General features: G+C 48.6%; 1 protein-coding gene across 4 annotated transcripts; it reads right to left on the bottom strand.

The window, feature by feature from the left end:
• Positions 1-66: 66 nt before the first annotated feature.
• On the bottom strand, positions 67-25,363 carry Lubel (Linear Ubiquitin E3 ligase). 4 transcript variants are annotated; one of them, XM_076806073.1, is made up of 21 exons: positions 25,135-25,363; positions 22,358-22,447; positions 21,007-21,417; positions 19,270-19,467; positions 18,469-18,696; positions 17,354-17,817; positions 15,853-17,075; positions 14,940-15,199; positions 14,742-14,837; positions 14,197-14,340; positions 13,430-13,786; positions 11,749-11,932; positions 4,037-11,085; positions 3,080-3,277; positions 2,725-3,003; positions 2,470-2,559; positions 2,220-2,376; positions 1,436-1,766; positions 780-905; positions 513-681; positions 67-231 (listed from the first exon to the last, which is right to left on the bottom strand). In XM_076806073.1, exons 1-21 carry the CDS (start codon positions 25,246-25,248, stop codon positions 202-204), a joined length of 12,198 nt encoding a protein of 4,065 aa, XP_076662188.1. In that variant the 5' UTR covers positions 25,249-25,363; the 3' UTR covers positions 67-201. The 4 variants fall into 4 exon arrangements, with proteins under 4 accessions (XP_076662188.1, XP_076662191.1, XP_076662190.1 ...); XM_076806076.1 differs by lacking the exon at positions 14,197-14,340; XM_076806075.1 differs by lacking the exon at positions 513-681 and having other exon boundaries at positions 737-905; positions 25,135-25,362.
• Positions 25,364-25,989: the final 626 nt, after the last annotated feature.

Genomic DNA, 25,989 nt, shown 5'->3' with positions numbered 1-25,989 from the left:
TCTAACAACACCTGTGGTTTATCTTCAAAAACGACACTGCTCCTTTACATTAAATATCACACAACATTAAATCTGTTTTCACTTTAATTGTAAATAGGTCTCTACATCGCAGTCCATATGATAAAATAAATACACTATACAACACGTGCACAGAGAGCATAAGTGTCTCGTGTACAATGTTTGATCCCGATGGTCCTTCCATCACTCCAATGGAATCTCTTTTCGTACAACCTGGAACAAAGTCGAATACTATATTTCCAAGCGATCACAGGTATCACCTAACTCATGCTACTTCTTCTCCAAGGTAAAAGAAAAGGAACGATTCATTTTCAAGCGAGGAGTCTTTGAATGCAAAGGGTTCTGTACTCGATTTCACTTTTTAGCGACTGCTCGATGGGACGCGAGTTTTCGGTTGCGAAAGTCATGCGCGGAGGTCCACTTTCATGCGTTTCGTGTTGTTAATTCGGTCAGTGTGTCGGGCCAGGAGGCACAGGAGAGGAGTTGTTAGTCACCTGAATGCACGCCTCGAGATAATCCCGCTCGGACATTTCCTGGTCCTTCGCAGGGGGAACTTTTCCCCGGCGGCGCAGCTCTTGCTTGGCATCGTTCAAGTCAAAGATTGCCACGGGATCCAGCTTGCCCTTCAGTACCAGGCCCGCCAAGTATTCAATGTAGTGCTGCCTGCGGGGAAAAGTACCCACAATTTTAGCCGTGCCGTGCACGAATCTTCGTTTACCTGGCTGAGGTCCTTCCGATAATGCTCTGGGTCGCGACCGTACCAGTTCGGGGGTAACTTCAAACCGGCGCGTTTCACGCACGTTTCGAGATCGTCCACGTTTAGCAACGGGAGCGGCTCCAACTGGGTCTTACGAATCTTTCGAACTAGGTATTCGATGTAATGTATCCTTGAACGTCGGAAGGCTACGTTAGGATACAACTGAGATGGTGGTCGTGAAGGTGTGTCGAGGGAAGGGGTTGAAACCTTCGGTGCAAGTACAACTTTCTTTTTAAAGAATCCAGGCTCTTGCGAACAGTCGGCCGCGTCCTCTCGAAAAAGCTATCCAGCTTTATCAAATGCACAGCCTGATGCTGACGGAACGTTGGAATAGTTCTCAAAAGAACGCGGCTTACATTCGAAACGGTGAAAACTGTACAAGTTCTTTGCTCGAGTTTTGAAAGTATCCTTTAAAAAGAGAGAGAGAGAGAAAACAAGTACGGAATGGTTGTAAAGATAGCAGGATACTAGTCTGTCCGTGCCTAAGTGGCTCATTACGCGTGTTTCTTTCGTAAAGTCTGCGTCGTTTCAATATCGTAGTAATTATAGAGCCGGCAATTTTTGTAATCTCTTTAATTGTAACATTACTGTACCGTTGTAGAGACCGGCTTTGATAAAGGCAACTCATGCAAAGTTCCGGGCTGGAGTGGGAGGAATTACCTGCACAAACCGGCGTGTCCCTCAACGACGTCTGAATTGCACACCGCGTCCACAACACCGGTGGGAGTTTCTTTCTGCAACTGCACTTTGCACTTGCGCTCCCCGACCAGACCCTCTGTGTCGTACTCGATTCCATTATCTCTCAACAACTGCTGCAACTGCGCGGGCTCCTTATCGCGTAGATAGAACAGACAGTTCCGCGGATGATGAGCATGCAGGCCCAGTTTCGCGCAGTACAGGCTGACCGCGCATTTCGCTCCCATCAGGAACGCCTTGCCGCAGCCGCAGCAGAATTCGTACTTGCACTGGCTGCACGTGAAATGCATACAACCTGCACGGAATATCATTTTTCTCAATTCTCATCTAATCTCGTCTTAACACTTTACCTAATGGGATTCTGGATTCGGATTATCAAAGGAAGCTTCTTTCACATTATAATCTCATATTATTAGATCACGTTACTGGGCGAAACTTGTTGTTTCGCAATTGAAATTGTTGTTACTACTGAAGGATCCATTAAAAAGTCTTTAGCCACGGCCTGTAGACTTTTAAAAATTATGAAACAATCGCCGGTCACTGTTCGATCTCTGTTTGAAACTATGTTTTAACAAATCCAGAATGATGAACGACCGAAATGACTATTTTGAGTGATCGAGTTCAGTCTAAAGACAACAGTATATTAGCACAGTATAAACGGCACGAACTTTCAAAGTAAACTATTCAGTTCTCGCGGTGAGAGATTTTTGAACAATTTACGCAAGAGAACGTTTCTTCAAGATCTCACCTCCCCGGGACAACGAGTACCGAAATTTGCACTGCGGACAGTCTATGCCATTATCTGCCAGGTGTTGGGCTAAGCCCGCGGCCTGGTTATCCGGGTCGTTCTCGTCTTTCCAAGCGGCAAATTGCTCGCACGTAATTCCTTCGTGCTGTTTCTCCCACTGAAAATGAAACCGCCGGTTCAGATGATGTTTATGCTGTATATTGCGTAACACGGGTTTAATTTCCGCGCAATCTCCAACACCTGTACGTACCGGTCTCCGGCAAAATGCGCAGGTAACCGATCGGCAATCGGGACAGATCAGCCTCTTGTGATCCGGATCCGCGTAGAATCCGCTCGAACACTGAAAGATTTGTTTTACCGACTCATTTTATGGTAAGGGACTCGATCACTGTGCCTACATTAATTATACTTATTTTTATAGCGTAAAAGAGATGTGTAACATATATATTAACTGGGTGCTCCACCTGTTAGGTGAAATCAATTTTTATCCTACTAGGGGCAGTACCTGAATGCACCACTTGAAATTCGGATCCTGCATCAGCGTTCTGTCTCTCAGCTTCCTCTGGAAAAGCTCGTGAATCGGTGGGTCCAAAAGCGTCTTTAACTGGATGTCCAGGTTGCTGAAGTACTCCAGAACTTCGTCCTCGTTGGCGTCCCTCAAGTCCGGCTCCTTGCAGAACGGGCAAACCGCGTCCGTGATATTTCTATCGCTGATTTGGATCGTAAAGTAGTTCTTCGCGCACTCGTTGCAACAGCGGTGCGTGCATTTCAGCATGGATGTCATCTGCGAGTGAAAGACGCGATCAGACGCTTTCTTCGTTTCTGTATTAAGCTAGATAATCACGCGTTACTCTCTTCACCTGATTCATCGCGAAACGTCCAGTGCAAAGCTCGCACTCTTGCTGCAAAAATGCGAGCGCCGCTTCCACGCTGGAGCACTCCTTGGCTGCGTGAAGAGCCTCCGCGTCCCCAAACTTTAGAGCCAACAAGCTCGCAGCGACTTCCGCTTCATCATAGTTCGACGCTTTGCCCTCGGCCAATAGACGACGTGCTATTCTCTGCGAATTCAAGATAACGCTTCTCAACGTACAATCGGACGCAAATCGAAAAGCTTAATCACATTGGGAACGAAAATGAGTGCACACACTTTCAATATCGAGGATACCTTAAGAAAGAGTGACGAAGTTACGAACGTTCATTGACACTATGTAAGTAACGATCGCTTATGACTTTAGAAGTGATAGATGTACAGCCAGCAATGCGAAAATAGGATACCATGCAGAGGAACGATAGAAAAGACTACACCAACGTCTAGAAACGAGCTCTTGAAATTTCGACAGCAACATCGACTGGCCAGAACATTAATCGATTTGGTAAGTATGATGCGAAGAAGGATTGCAGGCTCGATTATGATAGAAATATTGAGAAATATTAATGCGTTAATAGGCGACGACGTGTCATAACGATGAATCTTAATGTCCTAGAACTTCAGCGTCGAACATTCCAGCCGATCTTCATCGTCACGAATTCTGGAGCGCATACAAACCTCGAAGCACGGTTTCGTGATCCAATTTGAATACCACCGCAACAGCAAGATTAGCCACGATAAGAAGAAAAGAAGTACTTACCCCCGGTACAAGACCTGAGAAAAACAGTCTAACAAGCTACGGTCAAAACAGGGTTAAAAAACTTTAGGGCACGTCTCGGATATCCCCGGTCTCTCATTTCGTTCGCTTCATATTTCGAGCTGTTTGTAGACATTGGCCTGTCACCGGCTAAGGCCGACATAGTGAGTCTGACAACTGACGTTTACTGACCTCCCTCTCCGTTTTGGGAGATCCCCCTGTCCTCGCGTAGCCGCTTGTACTATCCACGTACTCCCTTTCCGTTTTTTCTTCGCCCTCGAACCGACGGATACAACTGGCTACCAGGGAGAACCGTTTCCTCGGTACCCCTCCCTGATCCACCCCCTTGTCACTGCCCGTGCTCGCTCTACGATTCGCTTTCACCCGTTTTTCATTCACGCGTTTCGCTACTTTTAGCCCAGTCTTCGATTCCGATTTGCGTTCAACCTTAGCGTCGTTCGTCTCGATCCTCTTTTTAGATCTGGCAATCTTCTCTTCTATCGTGCCATTAGAATTGGTCTTGTTCGAGTTAATCGTAGGCTCTACAGCCTTTGTCCCTTTGACGGTGTTCATTGAATTCTTTGAACCCCTTCTAGCAGCGTCCTCTAACTTTTTCGTTGCTCGGTCAGTCTTTTTCTGGATCGGTTTCGAGTGAACATGGTCAGCCTTCAAAGTTACATCGTCGTCGGACGTTTCGTCGATCTCCTCGTCCTCCAACGGCTCGTCTTCCTCCAAGGACGAATCGTCTATCCCGACGCCATTAGAATCCATCCGTTCGACGAGAGCTCCGCTAGAGTCGGAGTCTCTCTGGCTCTCCACGTCGCTGTACTCGTTTCCGGTCTCCTCGGACTCGGAGTCCGATATTTTCGCCTTGATCGCGTTGATCGTCTCCTGCAGTCGGATCTCGGCGTCCGTTAATTCCTCCATGCTGTCTAAAGCATGATCGGAGAACTGTCTATCGGTGCTGGACACTTCGGACTCCGCGGCGCTCTCGAAGTCGGAGGAGCCGTCCACGTCCGAGTACTCTTCCACTTCGCGCGTGTAATCTTCGCTCGAGTCTGTGTCGCTTAAGTCATCGTTTGCTGGATCCTCGATCAACTCGGAGGCTTCCACCCGCTTCGGGACATTGTTCGTCTTGTTGTTCGCGTTCTCGTCGATCGTCGAGCCTCTCGCAACGTTCCGTTTTCTACCGGGTAAATCGGTATCGGTTCTATCGGGACCAATATTTTGTCTCGCCTCTATCCTCAAAGCGTTTCCCGATGAACCAGTTTCCGCGGCAGTTTGCCGGCCCGTCGCTTTCGCCGCGGTGCTATTTAAACTGGCAGATAGTCCCTCGGAAGGTTGGGAACTTTTCGCAGATTGCGGAGGACGCCGCCGCCCCGTGAACACCGGGATCCTCGACAGGAAAGAACCTCTCGGCTTCTCGTCCTTTTTCTGCCCCGTTTCCGTGCCCGGGTCTCTGTCCTTCGACGACCCGGGTATAATCGACTTTTTAATCTGCTCGCAGCCCCGCGATATAGTTTTTAGGATCGCCGATCTCTTTCCCGCGGCCGCCCCAGAGCCAATTAATCCCGGACTCCTGTGAACTTGTTTCTGACCCGCCGCAACTTTCGATTTGCTCGCCGCCGTGATATTCGACGCGATTTTCGTGGTTCTCGTGTCTCCCTTTGCCGCGGTTTCCCTTTTCCCCGCTCTTTGATTCGCCGGGATCGATCTGCGAGTTATTTCCGCCGCCATTTCTTTCGCTCGCGAAACGCCCTTCGATCCCGCACCCTTCGGACACATTTTCCCGAAATTCCGCCGCGGTATACCCGTGGGTTTCCTCACCACCTTCACCGGCGATTTCCTTCTGCCGATCTTCTTGCCGGGAGATCTCGATCTCTCCTTAGTCAACACCCTTCCAATCACGCTCGTCTCGATCCCGATCGCCTCTTCTTCGCTCGCAGCGTTTTCCACCATGATCGCCGCTCTCGTCTCTTCAGGTTTCGCGATCGGTTCGACCGATTTCCGAGCGGACATTTCCGAACTCTCCAAGTTTATTACCGGCGCGCATTCGTTCACTGCTATCATCGGGGACTCGGTTATGTTGATCTCTATGATCTCCGGCACTCCCGGCTGACAATCGATCAACTTGCAACGGGTCTTCGCGTCGAGCAACCCAGTTCCGTTCGAATCTTCGAATTTAGCCGCGTCGTACGAGCGAACGTCTCTATTTTGCCTCTCGATGTTAGTTGCCTGAATTTCGGAAGATGTCGACTTCGGTGCGTTGTTATTCGGATCCTTTATCCCGGAGAGCTTGTTAGAAGAAGTTACCGAATCCGACACAACTGGGGTAATTTCCGTGCTCGAGGCGGACGTCGATATGTTACGTGACATATCGGCAGTATCATTAGGACCGACAAGGGTTTCCGGAATTTTGTTGGCGTCTATAGAATTTAGCTTGTTAACGGCGGATTCGGTGTCCGAAGTATGCAAGTTCGTCCGTCGACCGATAATACGAGAGTCACTTGAAATAGTTAAAATCGTCGATTCGGCAGTCGCGAGTGCCTCGGGGCTTTTATTCGCGTCGATCTCGTTTGGTATTGAAGAGGGATCCAGAGACGTTGAAGTGTCCCGATCGCCCGGAACGGCCGAAGAATGTTCGTTCTTCGAATCCCCTTCGAGATCTTCGGGCCGCTCTGCTCTATTTAAATCATTCTTTGCTCCGCTCGAAGGGACGTCTTTCGTTACCTCATTGTTTCCGTCGATGGACACCGATACAGCGCGGCCGTTTCTTCCCGGTTTCCCGTCAGAGCCGAACGACTTACTTACGGAAGTTATTGGACGAGTATCGATTTTGTCAGCGGGCTGAGGAACGTGGCATGCAACGGAGATAGGCTGCTCCACTTTTTCGCACACGTGCACCGGGCACCTGGAGATCTCGAGGGAAAGCGTTTGCGGTTCGTTAGAAACTTCGGGACACTCGGGTGCCTCGTGAACAATAGCAACCGCGTCCTTGGAAATTTCTTGCGCAGCGAGCTGCGGATCGTTGCAAGTTTTCTGATTACTGACTTCGGAATCTGCGGTGGCTTCTTGCGCAACAGATTCGGGGTTCTCGGAAATTTCGAAGTCCACGGGTTCGGGGTCGATAGGAATTTCATGAACAACGTGCTCAACATCTTCAGCTTTCTCAGCAGTGTTATTTGCAGTGGTTTCGTTATCTTCGGAGACTGGGCAAGGTGTGCCGTGTGGTTCTGGCAGATTTTTAGCCGAGGGTTCAGAGTTACCGCACGGTTCTTGTGATCTGGTTTCGGAATCATTCGAAATATCAGAGGAACATGTTTGGGGATTCGAGGGAACTTCTGTCTTGAGATTTTCGGGATTTGCTGACATCTCAGTCACGGGAGTCTCAGGATCCTGGGAAATTTCTTTTACAAGGTTTTCGGTGTTCGGAGGAACTTCGTTTGCAATCATCTTAGAATCCTCTACAGTTGTAGGCCCTATTGTTTCCGGTATTCCTCCGTTACAATCTATCGAAATGTTATCAAGTTCAGAATTCTCCAAAACTTTCGAGGTTTCGGTGTTTACAGAACTCTCGAAAACAGTGTTAACGTTGTCGGAAACTTCTTCCCGGAAGTTTTCCCGATTTTCAATTTCACGAGCATCGATTTGCGACGCCTGTGAAATTTCAACGGCTTTAGAGTCTATAGAATTTTGCGCAACATTTTTGGCTCCATCGGAAACTTCAACGAGAATTTTGGAATCCCGGGGTAACTCGTTTCTGAGAATTTTCGAAATCCGGTCATCGACTTTAGATGATTCGCAAACGAGGGGTTCGGTAGCAGCGGGTGAGTTTCTAGGCGTTACAGAGGAATTAGTCAAACCATTAGCACTGCAACCAACCTCTGCGGAATTCTTATTGTCAGTGGCCAAACATCCAATGAACTCCACACGGTTATGATCGGTGCTCTGAACTCTGATGGTATGCGTTCGCGTGTCGGATGATTCACGATCAGATGCTCCCGAGTCACGTGCCAATGAGGATGACGTCTCGTTTGATAATGATCGCGCGCCAATGACTTCGTTACGCTCCGTTAAACTATGCGCGATGCATGACTCGCCGCTGAAGGTCGCATTGTTAGATCGAGGGTCTTTAGTATTATTCTCGGAAGAGCCGTCCGCTTCCTTTGCAGATGGTTCCTCGTTGTTTGCGCGTGTCCCGAGATGATGAGGCGATGAATCGGTACTTAGCATTTTCGCGTCGACGTCGAAAGCTTCGCTTGCGGTTCGCCTGGCGTCGTCTTCGCGATCAGCGTCCACTGGAGGCTCGCGGCTAATGGCGTCGGCCGCGACTTCCGGCGGGCATTTTTGCGAACTTACTTTGGCCGCGTCGTTCCCAGATACCGTCTCCTTTATCTCCGCGCCCTGGGATAGCGTGGCTCTCGCGTCCTGATTCGACGGATCCTTTGAGACCTCATTACCGTCAAATTTCGCTTCCGCCGAGTTTTCATGCGCCTCCATTATCCCCTCTTTTACGTTAGTTTGAACAACGCCACCGTCTTCCCCGCATCTACGTACCGTTTCGAGTTCTTGTAGCTTTTTGATGACTGCCGTGGTCGTTTCGGGTGTCGCAGATTCCGTTGTCTCGAGCGCGGAGTCTCCCGTATCACCGGCAATCTTCCTCCCTGGCCAAAGTTTCGCGCCATCTTGCTTGTTCTCCTCTTTGTTTCGACTTTCGGAAGACTCCGAGACCTTTTTCATCCCTGCTCCCGTCTCCTCCGCCGTTCCAGCAGCCGCGTCGACGCCGATCTCGCTCGATCGATCGACGGCGACGGATCTCTTCGGGGTTAACATCTGCATCGCCGACATGAACGGGCCCAGCAATTGCTCCGGCAGCGATTTCACCGCGGATATCAATGCCTCCACCGCGGCCACCTGCGTTTCGTTGCTCTTCTGCGCCGTTTCTTGCGGAGCATCGCTCGAAGAACTGTTTTCCGACGTAATGGCCGGCGATCGATGTTTTTCGAGCGTAGCTGCGGCTGACTCGCTCGGCTGCCCGGCCGAATCCTTGCTTTCAGGTGTTTTTGCTCTCGAAACACCTGCCCCTTGTGGTCGGCCTGGACGTTCCAATGTATTAATTACAGCTTCGTTCTGCGGACCGTCTTGATCACGTGATTTTCCGTTGTCTATCGAGCTGGACTGTGCAGTTTCTGTTTGTCGCAAATCGTCCGGCAACGCGCTTGACTCTGCAGGAACCATCGAGCTTTCAGGTGATTGGGATTCTACATTTGCTTCTATAGTGTTCTGACCAGGATCGGAAGTCTCTCGAGACGTGCTGTTATTTTCTACATCCTGTCGAAGAATTTTTTCGTTTTCTTTCCGGGCTAGTTCCGAAGTTGATCCACTCGTTTGTTCTTTATTTCCCTCCGAATCCTGTACTACTTTTAATTCTACTCCCGCTGATAGTTTATCTGCCTCGGTGTTTGTTCCGGGTTTTTCCATCGCACCTTCCTTACTTTTGTCCTCGATCTCGAGTTTCTTCTTTGGTAACTTTGTGAGCTGATCCGTCGCCTCTTTATCAAGATCTAGGATCGTTTGTTCTACTTTCTTAGTACCGGAGTCCTGTAATGAATTTCCTGCCGGGGAAAGGGAAGGTTCGTTCTCTACTTTGATTACATTTGTCGCGGAACTTTTAACGTCATTGCTTTTTCGGCCGATGATTAAAATATCCCGTACTAATTTCTGACTGCCACTTTCATTAACATTTGTCTTTTGCAGCTCGGCAGATTCTTCCTTCGACTCTTTATCGGGACCCACAATCACTTCAACTACTTTCTCTTTACTTTTGTCGTCGTTTAATGAAATTTGTTCTTTCTTTCCCTCGATGATATTCACGGAAGTTGTTTCTTCACTTTGATCTTTGGTTTTTGGTTCTTTGGGGGAATCTAAAATTACTTCAACTACTTTTTCCTTATTTTGAGTGTCTTTTAATAAATTTTGCGCAGTGTTTGAAGTCTGTACTTTGCTTTCCTCGACGATATTCACGGTAGATGTCTTTTCATTTTGATCTTTAATTTTCGGTTCTTTGGCGGCATCTAAAATTACTTCAACTGCTTTTTCTTTATTTTGAGTGTCCTTTAATAAATTTTGCGTAGTCTTTGAAGTCTGTACCTTGCTTTCCTCGATGATATTCACGGTAGATGTTTTTTCATTTTGATCTTTGGTTTTTGTTTTATTGGCGGGATCTAAACTCACTTCAACTACTTTTTCTTTATTTTGAGTGTCCTTTAATAAATTTTGCGTAGTGTTTGAAGTCTGTACTTTGCTTTCCTCGATGATATTCACGGTAGATGTTTTTTCATTTTGATCTTTGGTTTTTGGTTCTTTGGGGGAATCTGAAATTACTTCAACTACTTTTTCTTTATTTTGAGTGTCCTTTAATAAATTTTGCGTAGTCTTTGAAGTCTGTACCTTGCTTTCCTCGACGATATTCACGGTAGATGTATTTTCATTTTGATCTTTGGTTTTTGTTTTATTGGCGGGATCTAAACTCACTTCAACTACTTTTTCTTTATTTTGAGTGTCCTTTAATAAATTTTGCGTAGTCTTTGGAGTCCGTACCTTGCTTTCCTCGATGATATTCACGGTAGATGTTTTTTCATTTTGATCTTTGATTTTCGGTTCTTTGGCGGCATCTAAAATTACTTCAACTACTTTTTCTATATTTTTATTACTTGGTAATGAATTTTCCGTGGTGTGTGAAATCTGTTTCTTCTCTTGCTTCATGGCATTCACCGGAGATGTTTTTTCACATATATTTTTAGCGTCAGCAGGTGCTTCAGGTTTTTTAAGCAGGGTATTGTTTGGGTTAGGGGATACATGAATTTCGCTTATGGTCGTTTGCATTGAATCGTCGTTGGGGCCGATCGCGTGTCGATTCTCCGGCGTTTTTTGGGCCTCGGCTACTTCGAGGTCTTGTGCGGCCCTTGGGACCAGATTTTGATCGATTAGAACTTGTCGGTGATCAGCGTTACCTTCATGCAGATTATCAGGCTTATTACCGGGTGTGTTCAGGGGGTCTTTATCGAGGTGCCAGTTATCGGTCAGTTGTCTGAGGGCCGCCACTTGGTTTTGAAAGTCGGCCTGCAACGCCACGAAATTTTCAACAATTGGTGACATTACCTGCTTCCGCGCTTCTGAGTCCGACACGTTGGAAACCTGTTCGGGAACACCCGTACCACCACCGACCGCACCTGTCGCATCTAGAACAATGACGCTCGATGATTATAACTGTCCCACAGCCTGAGAATTCACAGAGTTCGTTTAACAATTCCTTCGACCAACAAAGTTACCGAGTAACAGAATCGAGTAACAGTCGACAACACAATGAAACATATACATTTTAAAACCGCTTATCGATCGATCTCGGGCATCGAAAGGATCTGGAATATTGCTGGAAATCGGGGATAATGTTTTTCACGAATGCAAACCTTTAATACACGAGGCGCGGCCATTTTGAAAGAAGTCAGACTCCCGAGAGCTGCAGCGTGTTTGATTGAAAAATATATAATTCAGTTCGGCGATCTGGTCACGTTTCAATAATTCAATTCGAGGGACAGGCTAGCGCTGCTTGATAGAGAATTTAAATCGTAAATTGCGTGAATTAAACATTGTGGTTCTACATCCCGGTTGCCAAAGTGTCGAAGTAGATTAAGAGATCGCTCGGGCTTAATTGAGCCGGATTCAGTTATTTTTTAAGCAGTTCCTTCTTTCGCTATGAATTGAGCTTCTCCGTTTTCCACGGCGAAAGAGGAATATTAAGGGACTCGCGAATAAGGGCGCCGACCGAAAGGGGCGGAAAGCGTTCCGACGCCACGGTGGAACCGCCCATCGCTATTCTTCTAAACGGTGAAATATTCGCTGACCTTTCCGCGGTGCAGCCTCGTCATTTTCCACCCCAACCGGAGGACCCCAGATCCTCATCAAAAACGGCTTGAGCTGATTCTTTTGTAGCTCGAATAAAGCTGCGTCCTCGGCACCGGCGTTATTCTCCAGCGCTTTCACAACTTCCGCCGTCGCGAAGTTGCCTTTCTTCATTATTTCCTCGCACTGTGGAAACCAGTCGAAATTCTATGTCAACGAAAACTTCGTACTGCACAAACCACACCGCAAAACCGCAGGCATGTTACTACTAACCGGATTCTACCGATACGTTTAACACTCGTACGCTTCTCAAGTGAAAATTCAGCCATTTTCTGTTCCAGTAAAATTTCTCGCCTCTCTCATTTCACGGTACTTGTTTAAAATACGAGGTTACGAGTAAGACATATTTGATAGAATTAAAGTGAACGGATGAAAATGCTCCAAACGAATTAAAATGTTCAGAAAATAATACTACTGTTGAATCAAAATCACAGAGATTGAGAAATGTATCTGAACCGATCAATTATCTCGCATGTTTCTGATACACAGGGTGACCGGAAATTGGAACAACCGGAAGTGGGGTGATTCTACATAAAACCATAAATAAATATTGTCTATATGTCTAGGTCGTTCCGGATCTTGCCCGTAAAGGATTAATATGCTTCTGGCAGGTAAAGCGTTAATGATCTATATAAGGTATCGCCGCGAATCTAGAAATTGGAACAACCGGAAGTGGGGTGATTCCACATAAAACCATAAATAAAAATCGTCTATATGCCAAAGCCGTTTCAGTTCTCACCCGCAAAGGGTTAATAAGCTTCCGGCAGGTAAAGCGTTAATGATCTATATAAGGTATCGCCGCGAATCTAGAAATTGGAACAACCGGAAGTGGGGTGATTCCACATAAAACCATAAATAAAAATCGTCTATATGCCAAAGCCGTTTCAGTTCTCACCCGCAAAGGGTTAATAAGCTTCCGGCAGGTAAAGCGTTAATGATCTATATAAGGTATCGCCGCGAATCTAGAAATTGGAACAACCGGAAGTGGGGTGATTCCACATAAAACCATAAATAAAAATCGTCTATATGCCAAAGCCGTTTCAGTTCTCACCCGCAAAGGGTTAATAAGCTTCCGGCAGGTAAAGCGTTAATGATCTATATAAGGTATCGCCGCGAATCTAGAAATTGGAACAACCGGAAGTGGGGTGATTCCACATAAAACCATAAATAAAAATCGTCTATATGCCAAAGCCGTTTCAGTTCTCACCCGCAAAGGGTTAATAAGCTTCCGGCAGGTAAAGCGTTAATGATCTATATAAGGTATCGCCGCGAATCTAGAAATTGGAACAACCGGAAGTGGGGTGATTCCACATGAAACCATAAATAAAAATTGTCTATATGTCTAGGTCGTTCCGGATCTTGCCCGCAAAGGATTAACATGCTTCCGGTAGGTAAAGCGTTAATGATCTATATAAGGTATCGCCGCGAATCTAGAAATTGGAACAACCGGAAGTGGGGTGATTCCACATGAAACCATAAATACAAATTGTCTATATGTCTAGGTCGATCCGGATCTTGCCCGCAAAGGATTAACATGCTTCCGGTAGGTAAAGCGCATGAACGCTTTACAAAGTATCGTCGAGAATCTAGGGTTTGGTGTGCGACAGTGTATAGGGGACATACTTTGATCTGCCTACGTTGCACAGCGACGGCGACGGAGTTCCACACGTCGCCCTTGGCCAATCTTAAGGCCTCCTTCGCCTCGGCGGCGGTGATCGCGCCGATATTGTTTTCCTTCAGCTCTTTTCCCTGAGTAGTTGCGAGAACTTGCACCGTCTCCACCAAATGGGGCCACTGCGCCTTCAGCCAGTCGATGGGGTTGGTGGCGCCCTGCGATAAAGCCACCTGAACGTCGTCGGTGGAGTAACCGTGCCTCTCGGCTTCTCGCAGAAGTTCGACAATTTCTAAGCCTTGCCGCGTCAACGTTGAAACTCCTTGGGAACTAGGGCCCGCCTCGAGGAATCTAGGCTGGCTCGGCTCCTGGAACATGAAATTAATTCATCGGTCGGCTAACTAACTCCCGCAAAAAATCCGCTCCGGCAGGGGAATGGGTTAACGCGATGCGTGTGGGTGGGTAGGTCGATCGTCGTGAGATGGCCCCTGTCCAGTGGCAACGACGACGGTGTTACGTGTACAGGTGTGTTCTATCGGAATTAATCATTCTCGGCAATCAAACCCAGATTAATCAGATCACTGTTCTACGGAAGCAAAGACGATCAGCGGTGAATAAGATCGGCGAACCGGGGCTGGCGATCCTGTCTACGTTCACACCGAGGCTACGGAACTTGAAAACAACATCGATTACAGATTAAAACGGTTAAGCAGAGCGCGTGGATTAGACGGGATTAGAAACCGTTGGCTCTCTCGCGGGTGGGGACAGGCAAGTTTACCCTGGAACGATAATAGAGGTGGGTCGAGTCGATGGAATTCCGTCGCGTTCGATCCCTGCCGGCGACGCCGGCGATCAGCTGCTGAAGAAACTGCTCCTGTCCTCGCGGATAGAGGTCCGGGCTGTTCGCGAACCTGTTTGGCTCCTGAAACAAACGCTCCGAATGGCTCTTTTCATTAAACCGTTCGTTAGCCGCGCACCGCTGTGCTCTCTGGCCGTGCCATTAAAAATTTAAGGGCGCTTTTGGCTCGGTTCGGCCGGACTTCGCCAAGCTCTCAAAGGCCCGGCCAATAACGCGGTCCAAATACGAGTTTCAAAATAATTGGCGGTATTTTAATTGCGAGCTTTGCCTTTGACGCGGACGGATTTGGAAAACAGGGGAAAGCGGGACGGCCGGAAACCTTGCAAATATTTCTTTTTCCGAGGAGTTTCATGAACCCGAGCGGAACAAATAACTTCAGATTATTTAAATATTTTCCGACGGTTTTACTGTCTTCTTTTTACGGGCTATTCGACAGAGTTCGGATCTCTCGTTGAACGGTTTACCTCCACGTCACTGTCTTCGTAATATTGTAGTCCTTTGGAGACCGAGGATGTTCTCGTGAGTCCTGTGCCTCCCCTCGCAGGCAGATAGTCGTACGTCTAGAAAGTGATTATTGATTGAGATTGATTGAGAAAATTTGAAAATTTGATTGTGAAAACAGCCTACGACTGAGGTTCTTCTTCTGTTTTAGGTTTGCTTACTTGAGTCGAAATGCTCTGTGGCGGCGGGGATGTCCCGGTGGAAACCGAGTGGCTTTTCGGGATTTTCGCGAGCATCGGTCGCCTTGCTGACGACGCGTCCTCGCCGTTTGTTTTCGCAACGCCGAGCGACGCGTCCTGCGTGCCCTCGATGGCCGATGTACCGTTCACGATCGATGACGACGCGTCTTTCGCTACCGACGGGGCTCCCGGAAGCGTGTCCTCGGCAACGACCGCAGACGAATCATCCAGCTTCGCGTTATCTGCAAATTCAAGGTCACTTCATCATTCTCATCGAGCCACTGTTTCTCGCAACGCGTTCTGCTGTCGCGCGTGTACCCGGAACAACGAAAAATGTACCCTGTGTACCTCGGGAGAAGGTTCTAAGACGGTTCCAACAAGGGGACACAAATCTGGGCGACTTTAAGTCAGTCTCTCGGTTATCAGAATCGATTAGATGTCAGTGTGTTCGTGAGGATCGAATGAACACCAGCCAAATGCACGGTCGTGCTTGAAAGCCAGCTCCTCTTGAATGAATAATAACGCGTCGGACATGGCCGGGGCGAAGGGACATGTCAGGCTTCGTTTCAAACACGACTGTGCATTCGGTTTCCAGTGGACTTTGCGTACGAAACAGTGTGCATGTCTCTTTATTATTCATCCAAGGGTATACATCGACAACGGAGGGGGGCGGACAATCCATTCTGTTCCATCGCAATTTCGTTCTTTCTCGTAAAAAAGAAATGAAGGGCGACGTTCTCGTCGAACGTATGCAGAAACACGCGTTGAACGCCCCGCGGACTAGGGACAAGGGAGAGACACTCGGAGGTCGGGCAGCAACAAATTGGGACCACGGTTTTGTTTCACTGGTGCGATTTCGTACCGAAGGAAAAGCTGATTTTGCGCCTTGCTCTACCTTTGTTCTTTGCCGAGCCACTGTCCCCGCTCTCTTCGCTGTTCGAGATCTTTAACAGGCTCGTCCGTTTCTCGAGGTCGGGGCTAGGGTCGCACGGGTTGCTGGACGGCGTCGCTGACTCGGTTTTCGGCGGCTCGCTCATGGGTACGTCGTCCGGGGACTCTTCGGGGCTAGGTGGTAGCGCGCTGCTTCTCGTTTTGCAACAGACCACGCAGACGCGGTCCTTGTCGTTGTTCAAGAACGTGCAGTGCTCGCAGGCCCATTCCTCTTTCGGTATCTCCATCGGCACCTTCGTCGATTCGTTCGCAGCATCTTTCACCGAAGCGTTCCCGTTCTCGCGTCCAGCTTCTTTCTCTTCCGAAGCTCTTCTCTCTGGGCTCTTGACAGTCTTGGCTATCTGATCCTCCTTCTTCCGAGGACTCTCTTCCCTTCGTTTCTCCATGGGTTTAGCTTCAAGTTCTCTGTTCTGCGACTCTTGGTTCCTGCTAGCTGGCCTCGAAGTCTCTCGATCCACGCTCTCCCGAGGCTTCCTGGGACCAGGCTCGCGGGACGGCGTCTTCCTGCTGTTCTGGTTATCGGAGCCCCGTCTGGCTGACTTCTCCGTGTCCTCCAGCGACGATTCCCTCTTCAGAGTTTCTCTCTTCGTCGTCTCCCGATCGCGCGAGGGATCTCGACTTCGTTGGGACCTAGCGGCTGATCGCGATACGCCTTCCTCTTCTTCTTTATCTAATCTCTCGGGCTCCTGGTTCCTCCTGGAGGACGAGTCTCGCGACGGCGTCTTCCTCGGGGCTTGCGCGTCGCTGTCGATCGAGGATCTTCTGGAATCTCGCCGGGAGGATCTATCGAACTCGTCCAATCCCACGTCTCTCCGCACGGAGGACGCTCTTCGCGGAACTACCTCCTCGTCCCTTCTTCTCGGCGCGGATTCAACCTTCTCGAAGTGATCGTCGGAGGAGCTGGTGACTCTGGATCGGGCCGGCACGTTGGATCTCCTGTCGGACGACTCCTCGTCGGTGCTTCGTCTTCGACGATCCCTGTAGCCGCCGTTCGGGACGCGATCGACCCGCGAGTCCAGCCGCGAGAGTCTGCGATCCTCCTGCTCGTAACGTCGCCGAGAGTTCACGGTGCTCTTCTGAAGGTCGTCGTAGTTCCTCGAGTGCCGCCTGCTCGGACTCTCCGACCACTCCTCGGTGCTCATCACCCTTTCTTCCGACATCAGCCGCCTGGACAAAACCACACATGCTTGTATAACATCGAAAACTAGGCGTTCATTTGACAGTGAAAATGTCGCAGACTCAGAGATCGAGTGTAACTTTGGAAGAATTAATTTCAAGGACATGAAGTTTCGTCTGTGAAAATGAAAACAGAATGTTGGAATGTTGTAATTCAGTGGTTCTTTAATTTTGTAGTTTTCCTGGCAATTATGCATCCAATCATTTCATTCAAAAACTGAACTTACACATGCATGCAAAGGTTTAATAGACTGAAGCTATTGACTTACTCGCGACGGTTTCTCAGCAGACTCCTGCCATCGTCTTCGTGGTAACTCCTCTGCCTACTCCTGGAGATGCTCCCTCGTCGCGTGCCTCTGGAGCTGCGAGACAGCCGGTCGTCGAAGTCCGAGTCCCCGGAGTCCTCAGAGCTGGCGTCAGACGGCGATCCCTGCGATCTTCTCGATCGCGATCTGGAAGCCAACGATTTCCTGGACTTCATGCTCGGCGACGGCGACGCTGCCCTGGATCTTCTGCTGGATTTTATGCTCCTCGCTGGACTGTGCGGCCTCGAGTGCGATCCTGGATAGTGAGGTGGCAGCATTTGCGATGGAGGGTAGCCCATGGGGTAGCCCCACATCGCAGGGTGGTTGAGGCTCATGGTGGAGCCGCCCATGTTCATGTCCCAGGGACCGTTTGGCGGGTACCACATCATGGGCATGCCACCCGGGCCTAGGTGAGCCATGGATTGGGCCTGGAAAAGGTTTTCTCTTGAGAATTGCGTCCATGAATATTTACTTACCAATTTGTGTTAGATCTTCCCAAGAGAATATCCAAAGAAACGTATACTCTAATGCAAAAGGAGCTATTTTTCTAAACAGAATGTGGCATATTTACGAATTCAAAATGGCAGGGCCATATTTTCAATTCCTGTTTAGTGTACATATAGTTTTTGGCAATACTGCTACCAGGGTCAAAGCGATCCTCTAGGATTTCTGGTATTGGATGATCGTATTGTTAGAGTCACTTGCATAGATTTATTTTGTTAGAGTAGTCGACATTGTAATTGTTTAACTCGTAAATTGCGAATATGCATTTAGCAACGTTGCAGGAAATATTATTCGTCATGCGAATAAGAAAAATATTAATCTAATAATTTGACCACCCACTGTACCAAAGACAGAAGAGTGCACCTGTGGGAATTCATTTAACACATTGAAACGCACGCTACAGTAAAAGTCGATCGATATCTCGGTAAATGTATTTTTGCGATTGGTATCATACCAAATCTAGTCACTATGATCGCCCGGTAGTAGTATCGTGTATTCTAGCGTCATAACGATCTATTCCGAGGTAGATAGCGTCAGAGGCTATCTGAAAGTCGAATATATTTAACGCTAATTACCTGATGCATTCCAGGATTCCACATATGCGGCGAGGATAAATCGCAAACGCTCGCTGACTGTATCATTGATCTAGGGGGAGGCGGTGGCGGCACCGGTGGCGCCGTTCTAGGGTTCCCCATACTAAGCGGCCTCATGTTCATCGTGTCCCTCGAAATGTCACTGGAAGTATGCCTCCTCCTGGTCGCATCTTGAGCACGCATCGCTTCCTGGTACTTCCTGTATCTCTCCTGAAGATTCGCAGCTCTTTGTTTGCTTCTTTTCTTAAATACAATCGTTCTACACCTATTCATAGACGATCAGGCGTGCTCGATCATTATCCTTGGAGCCTGCGTTTGCATAACCGTTTCAGCGGTAGCAGCCACGAACATTCTAATTTCGAGTCGTTAACGCAGACATTATGACCAGGAAATACCAAACAAAAATTGTTTTTTTTTTTAACAACGCTTCTTTCAATGTCTACTATTAGAATTTATTGGGCTTTGTATCAATCGTTTGTGAATGTAGGAGTGATACTATGATTTATATTGTTATCGTTGTTCGGTTCTGTGTCTCTCGTAACTTCTAATCCTCGCCTTGATTCAAAAAGTTCTTTCTTTGAGCTAAACTCGCGAGGAAAATTTCGAACGGAGTATAGAGAAAATATAGGCGTAAAATAGATACACATGAAATGTTCTCCTTCTTCTGGGAGTGTTTGACCGATAAAAATCGCTGTAACCGTGGAATGAATCGCGGCGCAAGGGGTCAATGCGATCGATACGAGAATGTCTGATCGTCCATGAACTCGGCGAATGTTGTTTTACCTGTAGCGTGGACATTTTGTCGGTGCCCTGTCCAGGTGGTTCGACGGGAGTGGCGTCTTTCGCGGCCTGCATGGTTTTCGACACCGTTTTCGTATCTAGGGTCGCCGATAGCGGCCTGCTCGGTAGTGTTCGCTTCAAGCTGCCGACTCTCTCGATCAAGGAGAGATTCGTGGGTCCCTGGCTTTGCGTCGATTTAGCCTAAGCGCGGAAACCTGAACTTTATTACACAGTCGGGGCTGAGCCGAACACCGTTCGCAGTGTTGTTCTCGGTAGCTGTGGATTCTACGGCAGGATTCTTGGAGTGTCGAGAATGCGTAACACAAAATCAAAATAAAAAAAGAAAAAGAACATAATCGAAACGGAAGAGCATGTTTTGCGTCGCCGTGGCGAGTCTGTCGCAGCTGTGGAAGCGTCGCTCGGGATTAGATGGCTGGCTGAATCGGTAAATAAAGAAAGCGTTAGCGAACAAAAATAAAATAACGACGGACAAAAGAGAATATGTTTGCTTCAACCTAGGTGAAACGTCGAAGACGAGCTTGCGTCCGGTTAACGAAACGATCGACCCGGCTGAAAAGAATCGGCGTTGCTGAACAAATGTGTGTTAAACGCTATGGTTAAACGTCTATTGTACCAGTAACGGTACGGGAAATACGGAGTAGCACATAGTAATGAAAAGTCACCGTGTTCACCACGCTCTGCCATATTCACCGACGATTCCGCGGCGGACGATAACCCGCCGCGTTTTGTTTTTTGTTTTTTCTTTTTCTGACTCGCGAATCAATTACTACGTCCCTGTTCGTTTTTTTCCCGCCCGTTACTTCATCGTGAAATTGTGTGAAAGAGTGACAGAACGGGATCAGTGAATACGGCAGTGGTGTTTTTGCGGTAACGTGGTGTATTCGACAAAACCAACGACAATATACAATCAAATCTCTGCTCGTTGCCGAGCAGCGTAACGTCTATTAAAAAAAAAATCTGTTGGCGACTGACGCACAATAACAATCTTCGTTGCCTCGGTGTGACGTTTCTCTAAAAATCAACAATCTGGTCGTGTACAACGGGTAAACAATACACGAGCGTGTTTTAACAACGCCGAGAACGATCGAACTCGTCGGGAGACCAAGTTGCGGCTCCGAACTACACGGTGAGTCTTTCGATTACGACTACACTGCGGATATTTATGCGAACGTCAAGTGCTCTAACAGGTCGCGACAAAATAACTCCAAGTGTCACGCATCTAGGAGCTCGCGGAGGTTCAATCTTTCGCCGACGCCACCTGCGAGATAAGAACGGCGAAATCCCTAGCAGGGATAAATTGCGCCGCCGTCAAAATCTGGATCAGGTGGCTAAGATACTGGAAGTTTGCTCCACTTTTCTGGCCGCAACGATCTCAGACATTTCCTCGGATATATGAGAACCCATCAGCGAGGCTAGCCGCGACTTAGTTTGTCGTAAATTGTATAAAATCCGCAGTGTGGTCACAACGAAACAGCTCCGACCATTCAAGTGATCGATCGAGGCTGAGAAAATAGAGGGGATGAGTTTCGCGATAAAAAGAAAATCGGGTGACGGAGATTACATGTAGATCTCGCGACCAGGTTCCCGAAGATTTCGATCGATTTCGACCCCATGACCGGACGCAGAGTTGCGGCTGGAGGATGCGAGTACCTAAGGCTAGTCGTCCTGGAAGAAAGTTCACGGGAGGGGGTGAAAGCCTCAGGCCAGAACGCATCCTACCTGAGTCTTGCGGTTTCGCCTCGGTGGCGGTATCGGGGGTGGATTCGACATGTTCTCTCCTTTCGGCGGCAGGGGCGGTCGCGTTTTTGTCGCCAGATCCGTCAGGATCCTCCTGCGCACGTGGTGCTTCCTCTTCGGGTGTTTGTGGTTCATGTCGTCGCAGGCCTCGCAGTAGTTCTCCTTGCAGGTGTCGCAACGGGCGAACACGTTCTCGGTGCCGCATAGGGCGCATTTCTTCGCGTTCGCGATCGGCGCCGAGGACTTTTGGTTCTGGGTTTGCGGTCGGGTCGGAAATTCGATGATCTCGTAGTCAGGGTCACCACAGTCCCCCGAGAGCGACGGTGGTGGTACCTTCGGCGGGGTCGGCGGTCGTCGTTGGTGCTGCTGTTCCGCTTCCTTCTGCTGTTGGGCCTGCGAAAGTGTCCTCGTTAGACTGCGGATTTTTAAACAGAGGTTTTTAGGAAACCGACGTATAATTTAAGAATACAGCTGTTGTAAGCGGAATTAGCGCCACTTGTTACTCACTTTATAGTGATCTTTCGGTTGGTGTAAAAATGGCTTCTTAACCTCTTACTGTACGCCACTATAGCGGTTTCCGTGGAAAGCATCGGTTTCAACGGTACGAACCACTATAGTGGCTTTTCTGACGTCCGCGGCCAGGCGCGCCGCACAGTGGCCAATTTGGACATAATCGGATTCGAAATCGAGGAACTTTCGATAGGAATGAGGTAGAGCGATGAAATTTTTTGGAAATGAAAGCTGCAACTTTGTAGAATATGGGAAAAATAGAGAGATTGTGGTACGAACGTTTGTTAACCTCGAGAAAATTCGTTAAACGCGCACAAATTCAAGAAAATTTTAGTTTTTCCAATACCACGCGCGGAAACAATTTTTTTTCAACACGCTATACATCATTTCCCATAGATTTTTTCACGCTGATTTCAAATCTGGTCTCAAAATTTGTCTACGACCTCAGGATTTTGCAAAAAATAGATTTTTGTGACAAAAACTAATGAAGTCATTTTTTCGTTGAAACGATTGGATGGTAATAATCTCTCTATTTTTCCCATATTCTACAAAGTTGCAGCTTGAATTTAAAAAAAATTTCATCGCTCTACCTCATTCCTATCAAAAGTTCCTTGATTTTGAATCAATGACAAGCGCGGTACTTAAGAGGTTAAGCGACAATCATTGTGATCAATGGTTAATGTACATGCCTGCTAATTTTCTAAGCACTTTTACCATGTAACGATCGCATTTAACGATTTTTTCTTGGTCATAGAAGATTAATGAGAAATCGTTAAGATGATTGATAATGTAGAGATCATTTATTATGCTATGAAACACGTACCATTACCCAGTGGGGCATGGACCTTGCCATGCGCAGCCGGGTCGAGGGGTTCGAAATGGCCATCGGGCGCCATTTTTCAGCTCCCGGGTTCTGCAAAAGAGATTCGCGGATTTCGTACAGACAAACCACGCGAACGTTCGCAAAGATGCAAACAATCGGGCCGGTATTTTCTCATGGTTCCCCGCAACTGTGAGAAGCGCGAGTACATAAATCTGAATATGCTCTCGCGCGTTCTCACATTTATATTTATATCGTAACTCGTACGTGCAATCAATGTGTCACATCTGTGGAACTATGTGACACGTTTTCCAAACAAATTTCAAGCCCGAGCGTTAACGGGGGAATATTTAATAGAATTCCGAACCGTTTAGCTCGCCCGGCGAACGGAAAGTAAGCCAGTATACATGCACAGCGGCCTAAATATTCCTGGTAAACAGTGCACCGTTTGCGACTCTACCAGCGTGCGTGCGGCCATTGTTTATCGGCTCGGCGCGTTTTTACACGCAACCGCAGGAATCGAGGCGTCGGGACAACCTGGCAGGGATCGGGTGCCAAGCGGCGCGTGAATTCATGTCATCGCACCTTGGATTAGGTGGCCGAGTAATTTCGAGGATGCACCATCGAGATTTCTCGAGTGGCTCCTCGGGAAAGCCTGACGTCATCCTAGACGAGTTCTATCGCGACGGCGGCCGACGGAAATCGCGCGGAGGGAGGGAAAAATCGTGGTTCCGCGTCTCGAAATAAAATCGAGCCGAATGGCACGCGACACTATATTTCTGCCGGTCGACACGAATGCGGAGAATCCGTAAATATCGCGGGGTTGTGCTCGCGCATTCATTCAACGTTTCTATCGGGATTACGTTAACGCTCCCTCCGCGTTGCGTTCCGCGCGCCCCTGCACCGAAAGTTCAAGCGAGATTCCCGACGCAATTTCAAAGTATTTTTCTAGGCGGGAAAAATTAGAATTTATTCGCCGGGCGCGGCCGCTTTCCTCTCGACCAACGATAATATTGTGGAACGTCGACCGAGAGCCCGCACGGAAAAATAATATTCTATCCGCGGTTCCAGTCGGCCGAGCGGCGCGAGTTCCACGCGCGTGAATTAGAAACCTCGAATTAGAGCCATACGCGTATCTTTAGAACGTTTACCCCTTCTGTTCTTCGCGGCGGTTCCGTCTCTTTTGTTCTAGTCGGCTATTCTGTCCTATGCAAGAGCAACAAAGCACCTGATTCCCAAGAATTATAAATTTAGAAACGCGCCGAGCGCGATCGTTCCGCGCGAGGGGGAACCGATCCTCCTTATCACACGGGGCCCATTCAACCGGGAGGAAGACCGGGAGACCGTATCGGAATTTTCGCGTGGATACGCGATAATTTTAAACGGGGATCCATGGGGCAGACCGGTGCCGGCTGCGCTTTACGAGCCACTATTTTTCAGGTTGAAACTGCTAAAGTCTGCGGAACTTGGAGGTGGTCCAAGCCCTATCCTATCCGCCGCCGATGGAGACCCTCCGCGAAACAGTTTCCCGACTATATGTAATAATCTTCCCTGTTGCTTTATTGCGCCGATCGATCTTCCACCGGGATTTCGCGTTACAAAGCGTCTCGGGCTGTCGGCGATCGTTCCGCCGGGATCAACGATTCGCCGCGTGCAATTAACGAAACAACCTCGCCGACACGTTTCACAAGGCGGCGCGAGTCCCTCGATTACTTAACGAAACAAGACGCCTCGTAAACACTCGTTTTCCCCGGCAATTTTCTAGAAATGAACGCCGCTCGCAGATGCTTTCGCCGCGATACCGTCTCCCATGAGCTGTCCGCTCATCAGTCGAGCATCGCGTGTCTCCGTAAACAAACTGGTCCCGCTTCCGGTCCCCCGCGGCACAAGACGCGCGGCGACTTCCGTCACGAGGACACGGGTTTTCACGCGACAAACCGCCGGCGCTGATTGCGCGTCCCGCGATGGCCTTTTGTCTCCTCCGGCGAAAGTAAAACCGGTGAAATCACGCTCGAACCGTCGCGATCGCCTTCCCGGAGAGCAAGGGAAAACCCGGCCTCTAACGAACCTTTACGCAACTTCTAATTGCGAATCGACGCGATCCTCTTAACCCCCCCCCCCCCGCGCTGGAATGACGTTCGAGAACGTGTCGACGTCACCGATGTTTACGAAAGCGTGGGCAGAGATCGGCGAAATTTACGTCCAGCATAATAAGACGGAGCCCGCATCCTAACGTTGGTATTAATAGCTGTCAAGTTTCGAATGCACAAAACCCGAAGAAATTGGGTCCCGCGCGTCTGAAAATAAAGGCAGCAGTGTAATCGAACGTTAAACAACTCGTGTTTCCCTCGTTGTTCTCTCAGTCCCGTTATTTACGACTCCGCCTAATACGCTAACCTGATTCGGAAGAGTTTGTGCGTTTCTATTTCAGCGAAGAGTCTATTCTATCACGAGGAGCGTCTCCTCGAATTCCAGGAATTCTCGACAGAAATAAGATCCCAAAGTTTCGAATAATGTCCGATCAGGGTTTATTTCGGTCTGAGCAATGAACGTGAATTACGGATGTTCTACACAGTCACCGAAGGGCCAGCAGAGAAGGGGTTAACGCGCGTTGAGGTGGTCCGAGAGATCCGCGCGAACTTCCAGGCGGATGCACCAACGGGCGTCGAAACAAAACGGAGAATCGGAGAACAAAAGCCGCACTCCGGCCCGTATCAGAGCGTTACCGGCGGCCACGATGCACCGGATAACGCACTCGTGAAAGGAATATTCGCACTCACATTCATGTGGGACCTCGCGGAGGCGATTTCTCCGGTTTTCCTCGGGAACTGGTCGTCACGGTACTGGCTGCTTCCGACTGCTCGGCGGCGCTCGTCTACAAGGAGCTGTTGCATCGCCACAGCCGAAATCTATTTCCGTAACGTGGCTGCTGGACCGATGCCACCGTTTTACCGAAGTCTCCCCGTTCGCGTAAATATATCGGGACGCGGGCCGCTAACACGCTAGAGCTGGCACTGCTCGAAGAACCGTCGCGTCGCGGCCTCTTGTCTTTTGAACGGAACGATATAGTTGTCGTCGCCATCTTCCTCTACCTTTGACCGTACCAACGATCTCAATCCCCCTTCGAGAAAGTTCACGATCGCTGAACCGATCGGTTGCCGAATCGTTTCGAGTCCCCGTTCGCTCGGGCGTTTTCGTTTTACAAGGTTCTATTCGTTTTTCTTGGACAACCGAATGTGGCGGCGTGATTTCCGGTTTGGCGATTAATTATGTGGCTCCTATTATTATCGATGACACCGTTTCAATATTCCTCGACCCTCCAGCGAGTTATGCAATGAGCCATCATCGACCTCGTTTCGGCCTCTCGAGCGTCTCCGTTAGGTCCACTTCATCCTATCCACCATGATCCACCCACCGTACCGTCGGTAATTATCGGTGGAGGATGATGACAACGCCTGCGTCTCTTGTGATTGTTTTATAATTAAATCTTCTATGCAGAGTTACCCGGTTCACCTATTTCCTTAGTGGATGTGCTTTAATATTGCAATTTTATAGGAAAGTGTAAGAATTATGGATTCGCTTTGAGTTGGGTTCACTTTGGCCTAGAGTTACACACGTTCCATCAAAATCCTATA

The sequence above is a fragment of the Halictus rubicundus genome, chromosome 2 (assembly GCF_050948215.1).
Source record: "Halictus rubicundus isolate RS-2024b chromosome 2, iyHalRubi1_principal, whole genome shotgun sequence".
Taxonomy (NCBI): Eukaryota; Metazoa; Arthropoda; class Insecta; order Hymenoptera; family Halictidae; genus Halictus; species Halictus rubicundus.
This window is presented reverse-complemented; position numbering and strand designations above follow the sequence as displayed.

Excerpts from the sequence above, each read along its gene's own strand:
- Lubel (XM_076806073.1), bottom strand. The coding sequence starts at position 25,248 with ATGCAACAGCTCCTTGTAGACGAGCGCCGCCGAGCAGTCGGAAGCAGC. Across the intron at positions 17,076-17,353 it reads CTGCTGAGAAACCGTCGCGA|GCGGCTGATGTCGGAAGAAA; the intron begins GTAAGTCAATAG and ends GGTTTTGTCCAG. Across the intron at positions 11,086-11,748 it reads CGAGGCTGCACCGCGGAAAG|ATGCGACAGGTGCGGTCGGT; the intron begins GTCAGCGAATAT and ends TCATTGTTCTAG.